Source organism: Muntiacus reevesi, chromosome 2 (genome assembly GCF_963930625.1).
Source record: "Muntiacus reevesi chromosome 2, mMunRee1.1, whole genome shotgun sequence".
In the NCBI taxonomy this organism is placed as follows: Eukaryota; Metazoa; Chordata; class Mammalia; order Artiodactyla; family Cervidae; genus Muntiacus; species Muntiacus reevesi.
Genome location: NC_089250.1, coordinates 140,336,972 through 140,354,806, shown reverse-complemented (window position 1 = coordinate 140,354,806; position 17,835 = coordinate 140,336,972). Strand labels below are relative to the sequence as shown.

General features: G+C 39.6%; 1 protein-coding gene across 1 annotated transcript in view; it reads left to right on the top strand.

The window, feature by feature from the left end:
- BLNK (B cell linker) overlaps positions 1 to 16,823 on the top strand; it is a 79,541-nt gene extending 62,718 nt beyond the window's left edge. The window contains exons 9-17 of the mRNA XM_065920053.1: positions 3,597 to 3,669; positions 5,612 to 5,639; positions 6,429 to 6,471; positions 7,582 to 7,669; positions 8,106 to 8,137; positions 11,805 to 11,881; positions 12,675 to 12,758; positions 13,735 to 13,890; positions 16,290 to 16,823. Coding sequence (XP_065776125.1) covers positions 3,597 to 3,669; positions 5,612 to 5,639; positions 6,429 to 6,471; positions 7,582 to 7,669; positions 8,106 to 8,137; positions 11,805 to 11,881; positions 12,675 to 12,758; positions 13,735 to 13,890; positions 16,290 to 16,409 — 701 coding nt within the window. The 3' untranslated portion in view covers positions 16,410 to 16,823. The remainder of the gene's footprint in view (positions 1 to 3,596; positions 3,670 to 5,611; positions 5,640 to 6,428; positions 6,472 to 7,581; positions 7,670 to 8,105; positions 8,138 to 11,804; positions 11,882 to 12,674; positions 12,759 to 13,734; positions 13,891 to 16,289) is intronic.
- The last annotated feature ends 1,012 nt before the right edge of the window (positions 16,824 to 17,835 follow it).

Here is a 17,835-nt window from a genome sequence, read left to right as displayed (position 1 = left end):
TCAACATGAATAACCTTAGTTTTCAGCAATGGACCTTCCCCTTAACCTCTCTGAGCCCCTGTTCACTTCCTTGGATCTTATGGGAGGCTCAGAAGTGACACATGTGAAGTACCTGGCCCAGTGCCCAGCATCTAGAGACACTGCAGTGGTTGATAACAAGAGGATAAGATGAAAATAGCAATAATCATATTTACTGAGATCCTTTATGAGTTATAACTAGCATAAGTCATAAAACTCATTCATTTTACAATGGTTTTGGTAAATCATTACAATTACAGAGTTTGGTAACCAACACTACAATCCATTTTAGAAATTTACCATGTTCACCCCAACTCCAAAAGAGCCTTGGGAAAAAAAAAAAGAGCCTTGGTGCCCATTTTTGTTCAATGATGTTCCCATGCTCAGCCCTGGGTATTCTGATCTGCTTTCTGTTGCTATGCTGCTGCTGCTGCTGCTAAGTCGCCTAGCGACCCCATAGACAGCAGCCCACCAGGCTTCCCTGTGCCTGGGATTCTCCAGGCAAGAATAACTGGAGTGGGCTGCCATTTCCTTCTCCAATGCCTGAAAGTGAAAAGTGAAAGTGAAGTCACTCAGTTGTGCCCGACTCTTAACAACCCCATGGATTGCAGCCTACCAGGCTCCTCCATCCATGGGATTTTCCAGGCAAGAGTACTGGAGTGGGGGTGCCATTGCCTTCTCCATCTGTTGCTATAGAGTTATCTTTTATGAACATTCATACAGATGGAGTCATATATTAATGTGTAGTCTTTTCCATCTCACTCCTTTCACTTTACTCAATGTTTTTGACCATCAAATACTTTCAATCCCTTTCCAGCAATAATTTTACTTTGCTTAGTGATTGCCCAGCTGCTAAGTCATGTCCGACTCTTTGCAACCCCATGGACTGTAGCCCACCAGGCTCTTCTGTCCATGGGACAAAGGGCTACAGTCTATGGGGTTGCAAAGAGTCGGACATGACTGAAGCAACTGAGCATGCACATACAGCACCAGCTGAGAATCTGGTTAATTCTCTACATGTTCATGCGTGTGTGTGCTAAGTTGCTTCGGTCGTGTCCAACTTTTTGCGACCCCATGGACTGTAATCCACCAGGCTCCTCTGTCCATGGGATTCTCCAGGCAAGAATACTGGAGTGAATTGCCATGCCCTCCTCCAGGGGATCTTCCCAACTCAGGGATCAAACCCTAGTCTCCGGCATCTCCTGCATTGCAGGTGGATTCTTTACCTGCTGGGCCATGGGGATTGTTACCCTATTACCTAAGCACAACAACTCTGTGTTAGATAAAGTAGCTAGTGGCATTCCCATCTCACAGATGGGTAAGCTAAGGAGTGGTGACTTGTAAGAGGTCACATAGCCAATTTGGTGGCAGAGAAACAACTGGAGCTGTGTCTTCCTGATGCAAGGCCAGCGCTCATACTGGACTCCACCGGCACCGAGGACAGCCAACCTGCCCCTCCCTCTCCTTTGATCACAGGAGTTATTTATGAGGAGGGAAGGGGAAAGGAAGACGTTGTCTGGCTGTTTGCAGATATGAAAGAAAGGGAAGCTTAGTAGAGAAGCCAGACAGTAGATAAGACAACAATAACATGCCCAGGCCAAGTGACCCCTTGGCTTTTAAAAAGAGAGGGGACTGCTGGGAGGAAATTCTGACTTAGATTTCTTTCTACTTCTTTATTTTTCACGCAGGTTTTTTTTTTTTTTTTTTTTTTTTTAATCTCTTCACCAAAACCTTCCATCAACATCTATGAGTAGCCAAGGGTATTTTCACAATGTCAATTTTTTCTTTTCCCCCTTGGCTGTAGGCAAATCTCACCTTAACTGCAAACGCCTTCATTTATAGCATATTCAATAAGGAAAAAACAGCAGAGCTGTGACTTTTGAACTTATGAATGTGTAAAAGTCCCTTGAAATTTAGGTAGTCAAGACAAGGGTATTTCACAAAGAAAGCACCTCCCACTCACAATGTCAATCTTAAATATTGAGAATTTGAAGAGCAATATCAACTTGATGCCCTAGCTAATGAAACACAGTTTCATTAGGACTCATACCACTCAAACACAAGACTCATACTACTACATATTCAGTTGATATTGCAGTTTATTGCCACAGGAAATGTTAAAAATTTCAAGTGTAACTTCTTTTTCAAAGTGTTTTAAAAAATCACGTCAGGGTTGGGTTACATCCAGGTAAGAGTTACATGGGAGGGGCCTCTCCTTTTACAGATGCCGCTGGTGAAAGCTTATGGAAATTAGCCCTTTTGTAAGGACTGTGTGTAGAAAAAGAGTCAATGGGCTCTGAGTGAGAGCCTGAAGGACTTTCTAGTGAAGTACATGAGAATGAACTTTATGATGTCTGCATTTAATACTTTTCAAGGCCTTTCCCCCTTTCTTGTGTTTGGAATAGGTGGTCCTGTCTGACGAGGTGGCATGGGGTGCCTTTGTCTTCCCTTGTAAATTCTGAGAAGGCAGAGGCCTACATTTACTGCTTGGCTCTTCCACAGCAACTAACATAGTACCTCCAAGTGCTTTACACATACAAGGTTCTCAATAATTCTTAGTAATTGATTATCCCCTCACCGTTTACTTATGTGTGCTTTATCTTGCAAACTCAAATAATACATACTGAGGGCAAGTCCAACCTACATTTATAGCGTATCTCCTTTAAGTCCATTAAGAACTGTGAACTTGTAAATGTTGTAGGTCCTTAATTAAAATATTTATTCAGTTCAACTTAATTCGATAGAGGGCCTTCACGTCCCTGAGCAGTAATGTCCACGCAGACGAATATCAGCCTGAGAGCAGGCAGCCAGGAGATGCTGAGGGGTGCTGGCTCAGCCCTGGCCTCTCCCCTTCCAGGCCTGCTCCCTGTCCCGGGAGTGAATCTCTGCCAGTCTCTCACCTTCCACTCTCGTAATGATGGTCAGGTAGGGAGAGGGGAAGTGGGCACGGTGGACAAGGCCTTCTGGGTCCCTTTTGTGGCTTCAGAAGACGAGATTTCGGTTACAGCTTGCTGCTTCTCTCAATGTGTCTATTTGTGCAATGGGTGAAGGCCCTGAGAATGCAGAGATGAATGAATAAGTGTCCTCCAAATGTGAGGTGAGGTGTGTGTACTATGTAAGTGTGCACAGTTAGGAATGATTGGTATCTCTAGGTGTGACCAGGAGTGGCAGGTCTGTGCCCCTCTGGCTCTGGGCATTTCTGGTGTGCACATATGTGCAGGGATTTTAGATGCAAGTGTGAACCCCCTCCCATATGAACCCTTGTGAGCTCTCACTGAGCCCACAGAATCAGAGGTTCTTAACTTGTGCCACAGGGACAAGGAGAGGTCATTTAGCAATGTTAGGATGGGAGTTCCTAATTAACACCCCAGTTCTGAGCTTACAAACTGGCATTTAAAAAAGTATTTCATTACCTTTGCCTATGATAGGTACCCCCCCCACCCCAAACTTCAACGTAACTACTTATATATACTTAACTGAAAGTAACAAAAAATGAGCGTGTCTTTTGGAGCCTGCCAGCAAGGCCAGCTCACTGTGCCATCAGGACCAGAGACTGACCTCTGGATATGTCTGTGCAGGTCGCAAGAGTGGAGCCTGGGACTCCAAGTCAACTTCTTTACCTGCTGCGCCATCCCCACTGCCCAGGGCTGGGTAAGTTCCTGTTGCAGAGAAACAACTTTCTGTTATTTAAGTGACTGGTCTCTATCACTGCTGTGAGCAGCCTGCCTGGAACCCACAAAGGAGTCCTGCCTGAGTATCTGGGGGCCAAAGCGGGGCAGGTGTCTTTCTGCTATTTCCATCCAGAAGAGCACACATGCCCAAGCTCAGATGCAGGCACATCTAACATTACAATAGCTGTGTTCCTGGAGTGTGGAAATGAGACCCTTCTGCCCTACTCATCTCCATATCCAAGGCATGCTTGAAGTTGGACTTCGGGTGCCCCTGCTGACATCAAAAACTAGTAGTCTTTCCTCCCCATGAGCTGTCAGTTAAATCTTGAGCTCACTGACTTGTGCTCTACAAAACAGAAGCTCCAGAGCTTGAATAATTTTAAGACCCACAAGCAGGTTTCATTCCTACTTTCTATTCCTTGGCTAACTCTTCCAAGTAGTTAGTGATCTGTGAACAAATGTTTACGCAGAGCAACATGCACTGGATGTTCAGCCAAAGCAACACTGCTAAGGTTCCTTTCAAAATGGAGATCAGAGGTCATTCTTTCTCATTGAACTTAGGAGAACTTTGTAAACTGTTGGGTGAATATTGTAATGTGTTAATACTACAAACAGCAACCCAATAATGTCATATTGGCTCAATAGGCTATTTTAAAAGTACACTTAAATCTGTCCAAGGTTGGCCTGCATGGTTACAGTCTTAATTCTGCCTTTGAGTTAAGCAAAGGAGCTTTTAATTTCAGGGGTTTATTAAGCAAAACTCTGCACACCTCTCTTTCAGTTTTATGATTTCAGACAAGTTACTTAGTCTCCTAATCTCTAAAATGTAATAAAAATACCCATTTAAAAAGGACAGTGTGAGGTTTAAGTAACATGTGAATAGTCTAACCCAATAACAGGTGTCTTAGAGGCACTTGGGAATTGTTAGTATCTTTCCCCCAATCTTCCAGCTCTCAGCCGAAACAAAGTGAGAGATAGAGAGAAAGCCAGTATTTAGAATAAATGCAAAAGACAATTATAAAGCCTTAGCTTCCCTGGTGGCTCAGATGGTAAAGAATCTGCCTGTAATGCAGACCTGGGTTTGATCCCTGGATTGGGACGATCCCCCGGAGGAGGGCATGGCAACCTACTCCAGTATTCTTGCCTGGAGAATCCCCACGGATGGGTGAGCCTGGCAAGCTACAGATCATGGGGTCAGAAAGACTCAGAAACGACTGAGCAACTAAGCACATTGTGCAACATTAGAGTCCAATCTCTACTGAACTAAGACAAACTGGTATGTTAGCTCACGTAAGAACCCTCAGGACCAGAGGTCACAGTGGTTTTCAGACATGTCATTTGTCTTGGGTTTATCTATTTGGAGTGAAATTCTAGGCAGATGTCCAGTAGAGAGGAGTCACCAGAAGCTGGAGGGACACTGCATGGGGAGGCACTGGCTGCAAACACATCTGCTGGGTCACCCTCACGTCTTCACCCTCCTTCCCCTGACAGCAGCCCTGGGGTGCTGTCAGGGGAAGGGAGGGATCTGCATGTACCTTTGAAAATACTGTTTGTGGTCCTTACATTACAGATGAGGAAACTAAAGTTCAGACTGGCCCTCATAGCCAAGAGAGAGGTCTGAGATCACAGAGTCATTAGTTGTAGAACTGGAACAAGAGCTCAGTTATCTTGACTCCCTGGCAACTGGCTCTCCTGTATATACCCATTAACCCCATGGCCATCTGTCAGCGGACGCTATCTGAGGTTCAGAAGATCATGACTGAATCCTGTTTCTGCCCCTCTCTGCCCTTCATGGATCGTCTTCTTACACACTTGTATCACTTTCAATATTCTAGTTTATATTTGAGAGTAAAATGATAAGTCATCAGCTCCTCTTTATCTCTGCTGTGTTTTAACAAAGTCAATCTCTTTTTATCCCCCAGGAAGAAAACAGCTATGCCACCGAAGACAGTAAGTTAATTCGGCATTTAAATGTGCTTCATATTTCCTGCATTGTTCATTCTTATCCGTTTATTTAAACTTGACAGTGCTTTCAGCTAAGAGGACACAGCAAGCTTGTTGCTGCCTGGACAGTCCAAGACAATCTTGGAATCCTCGGTTAGGCAGGGAAGATGGGAGGGTCCCATCTTCCAGGAAGCCTGTGGCTTCACGGAGTAAGTGGCTGCAGAGGCCAGGCTCCCTGCCTCTTGTGACCTCTGCCTTCCCCTTGGGAGACCCTGGGTCTGCTTTCCCACCCGCTGGTCTGGGAGCTAATGACCGACAACTGTACATCAGGCACACAGCCCTGACTACGCTCATATTCTGGCCAGAACGTGGAGAACCTGAGCCAGCCCACTATTTAAGGAAGCCCATCTTGACCTAGTATCTACACTGTAGTCTGACAGTTACAACCACAGACACCAAGATGGTGGGGTTCTGAGACCTAAGCCAGATGCCAGATTTCCACTGCACAGGCGCGACTGCCCAGCCAGCTGCTGGGGGCCATGCATTCTACCAGCCCTGCTGACAGACTGTCACCAAAGTGACACTGCTCCTTCCATGACACACTTCCAGTCCATCATCACGTGATGCAAAGGTTGAGCTGGGGACTGTGTGTTTTTAATGGTTGTTCTTGTCATTGAAAGAAAAGCCACGCATCAAAGAAATACTCTCCCCAGTATTTATTTTAATAATATTGTCTTGACTTTTATTTCCACATACCACTGTATTGAAGGTCCTTATCCTTTTTTTTATTAATAGACTCCAGTTGCCTCTCAACAGAATGCCTCAAGTGTTTGCGAAGGTAAATCTCTATTACTTTGATGGAAGAACATGTCCTCTAAAAGTTATTTTGATTAAAAATTTGTATACAAATATATTTCTAAATTTCTTTCATTATTTATAAGGCAATTGTAAACATAAAACTCACTTTTTAAACAGAACAGTCTTTACTTTGCCACGAGTAGCGAGTAGCAAAGCTGATCAGGAGTAGCTGATCTTGCCAAGTAGCTGGGCTTGCCAAGCTACATCTGTGCAGTAGACATGCCCCAAACCTGCCTGTCTGTAGACAGATATGGCTTGCCAGAAACTGTACCACAACCTTACATAGGTGTGCAGACTGATTTAGAACCATTCACATGTCTCAGAATTAATGGCTAAGTTAAGTAATGAAAATTTAAAAAAATCTGTTTGTTTGAACAAGTTCTTGTGCTAAGTTTTCAAAACAATGTTTCCTGAGTTCAAATATCTATCTTCTTAGTACACCTTCAGATGCTTCCTTTTCTTTATCATAACCATGTATACTTTCTATTAGAACTTTCCCATTTTAAAAAAATTTGAATTTGAAAAATACTGGGAGGAAAAAACCAGAAGAATCATTCATAATATCAAGACCTAAAACACTACATAGAAACAAAAGCTCTGTACCCATCTAATTCCACACTTGAAGGTACTCAATGTTAAAAGCTACCATTTCCTGAGTTAACATGGGCATACCTGTCTCTGACGATGGATGGTAGATATTTTCTGAAGGTGCATTACGACTCACCTGTCTGCTTTCATTGCTCCACTGGGTCTTTTCCAGCATTTCCCACATCTTTCCTCCAGACTCTTTTCCTGTTGTCTTGCTTTCTTCTGCCTTTCCTTTGATGCTTTTGGCTTGCTATCCTTCCATGCCTTATAGTCCTCCATGCCTGCTGAGCAGGGAGCTTGGAGTGATAGTGAAGCCTCAGGGTGAGCCTCTACAGGAAGTAAGCACAACTCTGAGCAAACTTCATGGCTTCAGAGCTTCTTGGTGAAAGACTTGCTCATGGGAAGACATTTGACCAAACTCAGTTCTTCTCAGTTGATACTGGGTTTGGGCATGGGGATAGACATTTGGCTCTAATCCTAATATGATCTTTTCTTAATGCAGAAAAACCTATACCTGCTGAACGCCACCGGGGATCTAGTCACAGACAAGAAAATATGCAGTCACCGGTGTTTCCTCCTCCTGCCCCGAAGTAAGAATCTTTTCCTTTAAAAACGAGTTTCTTTAACACCTGCATTGTCATATTGCACAGAAACACTGGCTTATAGTGGTCAGTAAAGATTTGGTAGTTCATTGCTTTGCAAATAAATTTTTAAAAAATGTTAAGTAGGCAACAACTTTAAAAGAACTGCTTAGAATCACAGAGACTTAACTAATATTTCAGTTAATGATTAGACTGAAGTCAAATCTAACACAAGCTAAGCCTCCTTCTTTTAAAGAAACTAAAGGGAATAATCCTACTTCTCTTGAAGGTTGTAGTGCCTCTCCTGTTTTTAAATATGTTTTATTGTTTCTTCCTATTGATCCTTTGTGATGCACCTGTTCTGAGTATCTTCAGTGCAAACAAAAAGTCAAACTTATTCATCTTGTGCATTGCCCTTTAATTAATCTGAATTTCTTCTTTTCAGGGCAGTTCATCAAAAACCTATACCTCTGCCAAGTAAGTACAATGAAGTCATGAAGAGCAATATCAAGTATTGTGTGAGCTAACTCTTCATGTCTCCACCCAGGGGTCCAGGGAAATACTGCCTCTTCCAGTGGAGTATCTTAGTATCCTCTCCAGCTTGTTTCCTCATCTGTAAAATGGGGCCAAGAATACTTATTTCATAGAGATGTTCTGAAAAGTAAATAGATTTGGGATCATTCTTACCTTTTTCATTTTTAGTTTTGATTATTTTACTGATCATAATTTATTTAATTTTTTTCACAACAACAATATAACTATTTTCAAAATAAAATGATTAAGTAAAACAACATGTTGTGCCTGGTACATAGAAGGTTTTCAATAAATGATATTTAAATTAAATCTAAAATACTTTTTAATGATTATAAAATGTATCTATAAAAGGTACCCTGAAAAGAAGATTTAGTAAATATCTGAATAATTTTCCCAAGGCAAATAATACAATACCCTAAAAATATATGAAGTCAGGCTCACAGAACACAATTACCTAAATCTCGATTTGCTTTCTACTTAATGTAGGGAAAAAAATGAAAACACAAAACAAAACCCTTCCTGATGTGAATAATTTGAAAAATATTCCAAAGTATTCATCTGATACATTTAAATAAAGAGAATAATTACTGTACACAAAATTTACATGTGTTTAAATAAACATAAATCTGTTTACTAGGTTTTAACTGGATGTTGATTCATTTTAAATAAATGAAACAAAATATAACTTTTCTAAAATTCTGAACACAAAGTGAAATGGTGTAGTTATAGAATTTTTTTTTTTACTATGTAAAGTTTTATTATACCCTTTACTGTTTTTTAACCCAAGTCATTCTTTCAATTGACAAATACTTATTGACCATTGCCATATGCCAGGCACTATTCTAGACACTCAACATTCAGAAAACTAAGATCATGTCATCTGGTCCCATCACTTCATGGCAAATAGATGGGGAAACAATGGAAACAGTGAGAGACTTTATTTTGGGGGGCTCCGTAATCACTGTAGATGGTGACTGCAGCCATGAAATTAAAAGACACTTGCTCCTTGGAAGAAAAGTCATGACCAACCTAGACAGTATATTAAAAAGCAGAGACATTACTTTGCCAACAAAGGTCCATCTAGTCAAGGCTATGGTTTTTCCAGTAGTCATGTATGGATATGAGAGTTGGACTATAAAGAAAGCTGAGGGCCAAAGAATTGATGCTTTCAAACTCTGGTGTTGGAGAAGACTCTTGAGAATCCCTTGGACAGCAAGGAGATCAAACCAGTCAATCCTAAAGGAAATCAGTCCTGAATATTCATTGGAAGTACTGATGCTGAAGCTGAAACTCCAATTCTTTGGCCCCCTGATGTGAAGAACTGACTCATTTGAAAAGACCCTGATACTGGGAAAGATTGAGGGCAGGAGGAGAAGGGGACAACAGAGGGTGAGATGGTTGGATGGCATCACTGACTCAATGGACATGAGTTTGAGTAAACTCTGGGGGTTGGTGATGGACAGGGAGGCCTGGTGTGCTGCAGTTTGTGGGGTTGCAAAGAGTCGGACATGACTGAGCAACTGAACTGAACTGATTCTAGACATAGGGGCTACAGCAGTGAGCAAAACAAATGAGTCCCTCCCTTATGGAGCTTCTATTCTACTGGAGGAGATAGGAAAAATAAACAACTAGATAAGTCATACGGTATCAGGTAAATGCTAATGCACCATAAAGAAAAATGAAGTAAAGTGTCAGGGGTTGGGCACAGACAGGATTGGAGGCAGTGAAGGCTACAGTGGCCAGGGAAGACCTGATCTATAAAACAGGGTCTGAAAGCTCCTCCTACATAGGGCAGATGTGAGGGGGAAATGAGCTGAGACTTGGAAAACAGAACAGGACTAGCACATATCCAGGGATCAGAAAATATCAGCCTTGAACTCCCTCAGCTGCCCAAACCATGGAAACCCTTAGCCACCTTGTACTATGTACCTTAGAAGCACATGACCACCTCTTATATTGCTCCCATCTGGGAATATTGTCCCCACCTGTTAGAAGACAGCCTTCCTTCACATGTAACCTTGCTGGGCCTGCCACACTGCTCCCTCCTGTTAACAATGGTGGCTCTCACCTTTGAAAATCCAGGACACTTTTATCTGAAGCACTTGGTTCATCTAATCCTGTTTTTCCTGCAGACTTTCCCTACTAAGAAAGGATGACTCTGGTTGCTCTGCTCAAAACCTTAGAGTCACCCACGACTCCTCGCTTGCTTTCCTCACACTCTTTCCAAATGTTCCTTCAAAGTATGTCCAGAATCCAATCACTGTTGCTACTCCCACTGATAGTATGTGCTGCAAGCCACCATCATCTCCTGTCTGGGTTTGCAACACTCAACTGGTCTCCTCTCTTTGTTCTTACCACTTTCTCTCTATTTTCAGCCCTGGAGCCAGAGTGACCTTATTAAAAGACAGGCAGACAATTTTACTATTCTGTTCAAAACCCTCCAAAAGCTTCCCATGCCATGTTTGTTAAAGCTTAAGTCATGTTAAGTGTCCCAGGGGTCCCACAAACTTTGCCCCTTCCCCACCTCCTGTCTGACTTCGTTTCTTATTCTTCTCCCCTTTTCTCACTGTATTCCAGGAACAGTGGCTCCCTCTCTATTCCTCAAATTTGCCAGGCCCTTGCATTCACTGATTCCTATACCTGGAACATCCTTCCCTGAGTTATACACATGCCTCCTCCCTCTCCAACTGCAGATCTTACCCAAGTGTCACCTCAGTGAGGTCTCCCTGACTTGTCTATATAAACACACTACTTGCCCAAAGCTATCCGTCACCCGCTCCCCTGTCTATTCTTCATAGCACTTATGTCTCTGTAATATTATATGTATGTTTACTTATGTCTTTATTGCCTATCTCACTCCATTAAAGTTTAAGCTCGAGGAAGGAGGGATATTTTGTTGTTTTGTTGACTGCTGCATATTCCCGAAGCTTTTGAATGAATAAATACAGCCAAGTATTTTCTCCATTTCATGTCTCCACATTTAGATGGAGTTTGTACTTAAGGCAGCAATTCTCAATCACTTTGACCTCAGGACCATTCTAACACTCTTAAAAGCATTGCAGACCCAAAGAACTATGGTTTATGTGTTTCTTTCTAGTAATATTTAATATATTAATTTAAAGACATTTAAAAATTTTATTAACCCATTTAAAAAATATTAAACTTATTACATGTTAATATAAGTAACATATTTCTATGAAAAATTATATTTAAAAAAAAACAAAATGATTTAGTGAGAAGAGTGGTGTCGCTTTACACTTTTAAAATTTCTTAAATGCCTACAGTAACAGAGACAGCCAAATTCTCAAATCTGCATCTACATTAAACCTGTTACAGTATGTCTTACTGGTTGAAGTATATGAAGAAAATCGGGCTTCACAGAGATATGTATTTAGAAAAGACCTTGCAAATCCCCTGAAAGAATCTTGGGGATCCCCAGGGTCCTCAGGCCACACTTTGAGAAGCACTACTCTTAAGGATTTTTTGCTGTGTGTGATTTTTCTTTTTTCAGTGTGTGCCCTCCTTGCAGCGCCCAGCACAGTGTTGATGTATAGGCATAGTAACTGATCGAGATATAACAGGATCCACTGACTTTTCAAATCCCTTTCAGGATTTCCAGAAGGGGGAAGCCCAACTGTGGATGGCCCACTACCCAGCTTTTCATCTAACTCCAGTTTGTCAGAACAGGTATGAAATGAACTCATAAACTGCAGGAAAGGGCATGCCTTCTTACAAGAGAGATTTGGAAGTGAAACTTGAGAACAGATTCTATTTTAAGTTGGCTTGTGAGTTGTCATTTGCTGATGGGTACAGAATACATTTTTCCCCCCAATTGTTAAGACCTTGCTCCATTTATTCTAATTTGTATTCTGGATGCCATAAATAACCATTGGTGCTTCTTCAAAACTAGCAAAGAAGTGTGCTGTTTTTATTGTTCTCCCTCTCACATAGATTCTATTTAAACTATGTGATTTTCTCAGAATAGATCTGTGGAGGCATATGATATTAAAACACATAAAATAGCAGTTTTAAAAAAAGAGAAAGGGCAAGTCTCTAAGCTTTCTCAAACTTAAAATAAGGATGATGGCAGGTATTTATCTTGCCTTCAAAGTGGTAATAAGAATCAAATAAGATAATATTTATAAACATGCTTTGTAAATTACAGAACAGTCCATAAAGCACAACAATAAGATCATAATAGAAAGGGAGATGGCAACTTAATCAGGAGAAAGGAATAAATGGTCCAGGAATCTGGCAGGACTTAGTTCTTTTGTTCAAGTATTAAGTCTAGCCCCTAAGGTCAAATGGGAAAATTATGTAATCCTTGCAGCTGAGCAAAAGAAGCATAAAACTCATTTTCAGACTACTGGTCCAAATCTAGTTAGATCTTTCTGGTGATGCAAACTTTGTTTCTAGTGCCCAGAAACTACAGCGTCATTGAAGTGCCATCTCAGGCTTAACAATGCCTTCTCATTCACAGGAAGCTGATGTTCACTGTAAACCATGGTATGCTGGTGCCTGTGATCGAAAGTCGGCTGAAGAGGCGTTATACAGATCAAACAAGGTCTGACTGTTTTAAATCTCGTATTCTGTCCGCAGCCTATATTGGCACAGTTGTCACCCTGATAACGTGTGCTTGTCCGACTCTCTGCAGCCCCATGGACTGCCACACTCCTCTGTCCATGGGGATTCTCCAGGCAAGAATACTGGAGTGGGTTGCCATGCCCTCCTTATAATTAATTTCTTCCTCATTTCTGATATAGTTTTGCTTTCTCTTCAACTTCTTTCCTGAGTTTAATCAACTCATTGTATTTTTCCTTGCTGTTTTTTGTCCACTTTTTGTTCATAATTTTTGAATTTATGATTCGATAATATTTTTAAAGATATTTAATTAAATTTGGAATGCCATGTTACAAAACTTTTTTATTTTGTATAAAGTTTATAAAAGTTTATAAAAACTTTGTATTTTGTATTGGGGTACAATTGATCAACAAATAATGTTGTGATAGTTACAGGTGAACAGTGAAGGGACTCAGCCATACATATACATATATGGATACATATACATGTATCCGTTCTCACCCAAACTCCCCTCCCATCCAGGCTGCCACATAACACTAAGCAGAGTTCCACTTGCTATCAGCTGAAATGTTTTGGTTCCCAATGTCTGCTTTCTTCTTATAGTGCTTTTGAATGGAATTTGTCTGGTATGTTTTATTATTTATAGGTAACTTGTGAACATGGTTCCTAGTTCAAGAGTGCTCCTTAGATTTGACCTTAATGTATCCCTTCACACATTTCCAGATCCTTATAGTCTCTTCAATGCCTCAAAAAGTTAGCACTGACCTCATTCAGAGTTTTCTATAAGTATATATTTTACTGAAGTATTTTCTTAGAAAATAAAACACGTTCTAATCAGTAACAAAAATCATATACCTAAATAATTACCTTTTGAATATAATATAGGTATTTTCATAAACTGATTTTTAACCTATGGAAATACAAGTAACACTAATCTTAATTATTCTTTTAATAAACAGGATGGATCATTTCTTATTCGGAAGAGCTCTGGCCATGATTCCAAACAGCCATATACATTAGTTGTATTTTTTAATAAGAGAGTATATAATATCCCTGTGCGATTTATTGAAGCAACAAAACAGTATGCTTTGGGCCGAAAGAAAACTGGTGAAGAGGTCAGTAATTTCTCTTCTAATCCAATACTTCTGTAAAAGGCTTAAAGGTGGATGCAGGAGCTGTCCTTTTTAGTGGTCCTGAAATACTCTCAAATAAATTTTGAGCTCTTAGTGGGGCTTTGGATTTCCTTGTCCTGCTAGAAAACTCTGGTAAACAATGATTCTTCTTGGCTTAAAGAATCTTCATCCCTATCCCAGAATGAATACATCAGAGCATCACCCCTCTACCCAGATATCTGGCCTATGAATATTAAAATAAACACATATTATTATACTAGCATCTAGAAGTATGACAGTCCTTTAGAACATTTACGTAAATTGTCTGTAATAAAAAGATTATTTGTCACAGATACTGAAAATTTGAATTGAAAAATGAAAACTTTGGTTATATGATATGAAGCATGTGGATATCTTAAAAATTCTGTTTGTGTTTGAGTATTTTGGGGTAGAAAAAGTAACTACATAATTAAGTTTTTTGCAACTTTTTTTCAGCTTTATGTGGCTACATGTTGAGTATTTTATTGCTTTGATATGATATATTTGCTTTATTTTATTGACCATGGATTTTGAGTTATCAAACACATTTTTCGGTCCCTGTGTGACTATTTCAAATACACTGAGTTTAATGTAGACAGAAAAAAGGGCTTCCCTTATAGCTCAGTTGGTAAAGAATCTGCCTGCAGTGCAGGAGACCCGGGTTCAATCCCTGGGTTGGGAAGATCCCCTGGAGAAGGAAATGGCAACTCACTCCAGTACCCTTGCCTGGAAAATCTCATGGACAGAGGAGCCTGGTGGGCTGCAGTCCATGGGGTCACAAAGAGTCGGGCACGACTGAATGACTAAGACAAGGGGAAACTGCAACTAAGTTATTCTCAATTCTTTATTCAACTAAATCAGAAATATGTGTATAAGCCTATATCTTAAATATGGGATATTAAAAGTATTTTAAATAACAAAAATATCACAAAAAGGCCTCAATTCCACTCCTTACTTCAAATATTTCAACTCAGCTCAACCCCTTACTTCAAATATTTCAGTCCCCAAACTGCAACAACGTAGTACTCAGAAATATTCAGAAGAGAATAAGGACAGAGTGAGATGCTTATTTGTGTAAGCATAGCAACACTCTCCCGTACTTCCTGGGTTCAGAACACACTCTTTCATTTGGAATTCACTGCAAAGAGGTTGTGCTATTTCATTTCTTGGTTTGTTAGTCCATCAATTTAACCTCCAACTGTATTCAGTTTAACAATATGGTGTGCCAAACAAACAGAATGAATGTCTTTATGAGTATCATAAAAAATTCACTGGCAAGTACAAGAGGGGGAAATGATTGAAGAGAAAGTAAGAAATAAAGACTAAAGGTACTTGAAAGTCTCTGTCTCTTACCTCTCCTCCCTGACCAAGTATTCAGAAGCCAGTTGCCTAGAAAACAACTGGTGTTTCATTTGAAAAATTTAGTATTCTGAATACTTATTTAATATATAATATTTGGAAGTTATCCAAATAATTAATGAAGGCTTTTAAACATTTTTTATTCTAGATGTTTATCTTTATATGAAAAGCTAAAAGAAAATCAATTGATGATTATTGCTAAATTATATAGCAGTGTTGCAAAACAATTATCACTATTTAAAAAATGACCCTAAAAGGCTTTATTTGATAACTGTGAACTTGTAGCACTTTTGTATAATTGATGCATATCATTTCATGGCCTATGTTACATTTATTATATCCTTCATTTAAAACATTGACTACTTTTCAGAAAAATATTGCGATAGCCTTAAATTAAAACCAATAGATGATAGAAATTGATATACAGAAAAATAAGCATGTATAGTAAAAGCCTAGCATGAAATTCCATTATTAATTAGACACTAACTGAGCTCTAAATTTATTAGGAGCTAAAGCAAAAATGGATATATGAGGGTTTATAAAGTTTTTCTTACTTGTTAAAGAACACAAAAACAAACATGAATTAATCTGGGAAATAACTCTCTTGACACTAAATTCTAAGATTAATTTATTACATCAATCCTTGTATCTAAGACATGCAACATAACAGACAGTCTATGTTTTATAATGATAGACAGAAATTCAATGTATGACAGTTTTATACTTGATGCTAAATAAAAAACAAAATATTAAAACATAACAAAGTAATTTCTCTAAGTAGTTATACTAATTGAGGATGTCAGTTGTGTTTTTAATCTTGTTGAATGGCCAGGGTCTGACACCTCAAAGGTTGTGGCCTCTGTTAATTTAAACTTTTTTGGATAAAATGTCAGTTGGGAATAGTAACTTTGAATAACTTGAAAGAGTGGGAGAATACGGGAGTAGTGGAGCTCAAGGTTAATATAACTTCCAATGTATAATTCATCTGTGTTTTCTTTTTCTAGTACTTTGGAAGTGTTGCTGAAATCATCAAGAATCATCAACACAACCCCCTGGTTCTTATTGACAGTCAGAATAACACAAAAGATTCCACAAGACTGAAATATGCAGTTAAAGTTTCGTAAATTAAAAAACATTTTTAAAAGGAAGTCAACATCATTGCTTCAGATATTTTCCCTACTTCCGCTTTTAAGGAAAAAGCCCCCAAGGCTCATATTTTGGATTATGAATCATCCAGTAATACAACAGATGAGGAAGCTGTGGGTTTCCTTATAAGAAGCTCACAAGGACTTGTTCTATTGCCTGAACTGATGAACTGTTAATATCTGGTGAGGCTGAGAATATGCTAGCAATATTCTCCAAATAAATGTCTCTATTTAAAAAAAAAAAGGCGTAAAGTATTTTCAGTCATGTAAGAAAATAACACTTTACTTCCGAAATAAGAAAATTATATTCTTGGATAAAACAAAGCTGCTAAAAATTTAGGCCACCACAATAGTCCTGGTGCACTAATGTAACTAGGGTGTCTACTATCAGTGCTTGACAATTATGTCCTGGTTAAAATTTTAATATGTAGAAAATAAAATAATAATGTATGATATTCATAAGTACAAATAAGGGGGATGTAATGGTTCCTTTGTGTATGTGTGTGCATTAGTTTCTCAGCTGTGTCTGACTCTTTGCAACCTCATGGCCTATCCATAGAATTCTCCAGGCAAGAAAACTGGAGTTGGTTGCCATTCCCTTCCCCTTTTTGTGAGCTCAAGGTTAATATAAGTTCCAACAAGAGATGTATACAGATACAGACTTTCTACAAGTTAATTTTATAACTATGTAGAGTTGAAAAGTAAAATAACTGACATGAAAAATTCACTAGAGGGGCTCAGCAACAGATCTGAGCAGGCAAAAGAAAGAATTCATGAGCTTAAAGATAAATCAATTAACATTGTCTATAAAGAGTTGTGGATATGACTGGTGATAGAAGCAAGGTCCGATGCTGTAAAGAGCAATACTGCATAGGAACCTGGAATGTTAGGTCCATGAATCAGGCAAATTGGAAGTGGTCAAACAGGAGATGGCAAGAATGAATGTCGACATTCTATGAAGCAGCAAACTAAAATGGACTGGAATGGGTGAATTTAACTCAGATGACCATTATATCTACTACTGTGGGCAGGAATCCCTTAGAAGAAATGGAGAGGCCATCATAGTCAACAAAAGAGTCCAAAATGCAGTACTTGGATACAATCTCAAAAACGACAGAATGATCTCTGTTCGTCTCCAAGGCAAACCACTCAATATCACGGTAATCCAAGCCTATGCTCCAACCAGTAATGCTGAAGAAGTTGAAGTTGAACGGTTCTATGAAGACCTACAAGACCTTTTAGAACTAACACCCAAAAAGATATCCTTTTCATTATAGGGGACTGGAATGCAAAAACAGGAAGACAAGAAACACCTGGAGTAACAGGCAAATTCGGCCTTGGAGTACGGAAAGAAGCAGGGCAAAGGCTAATAGAGTTTCGCCAAGAGAACACACTGGTCATAGCA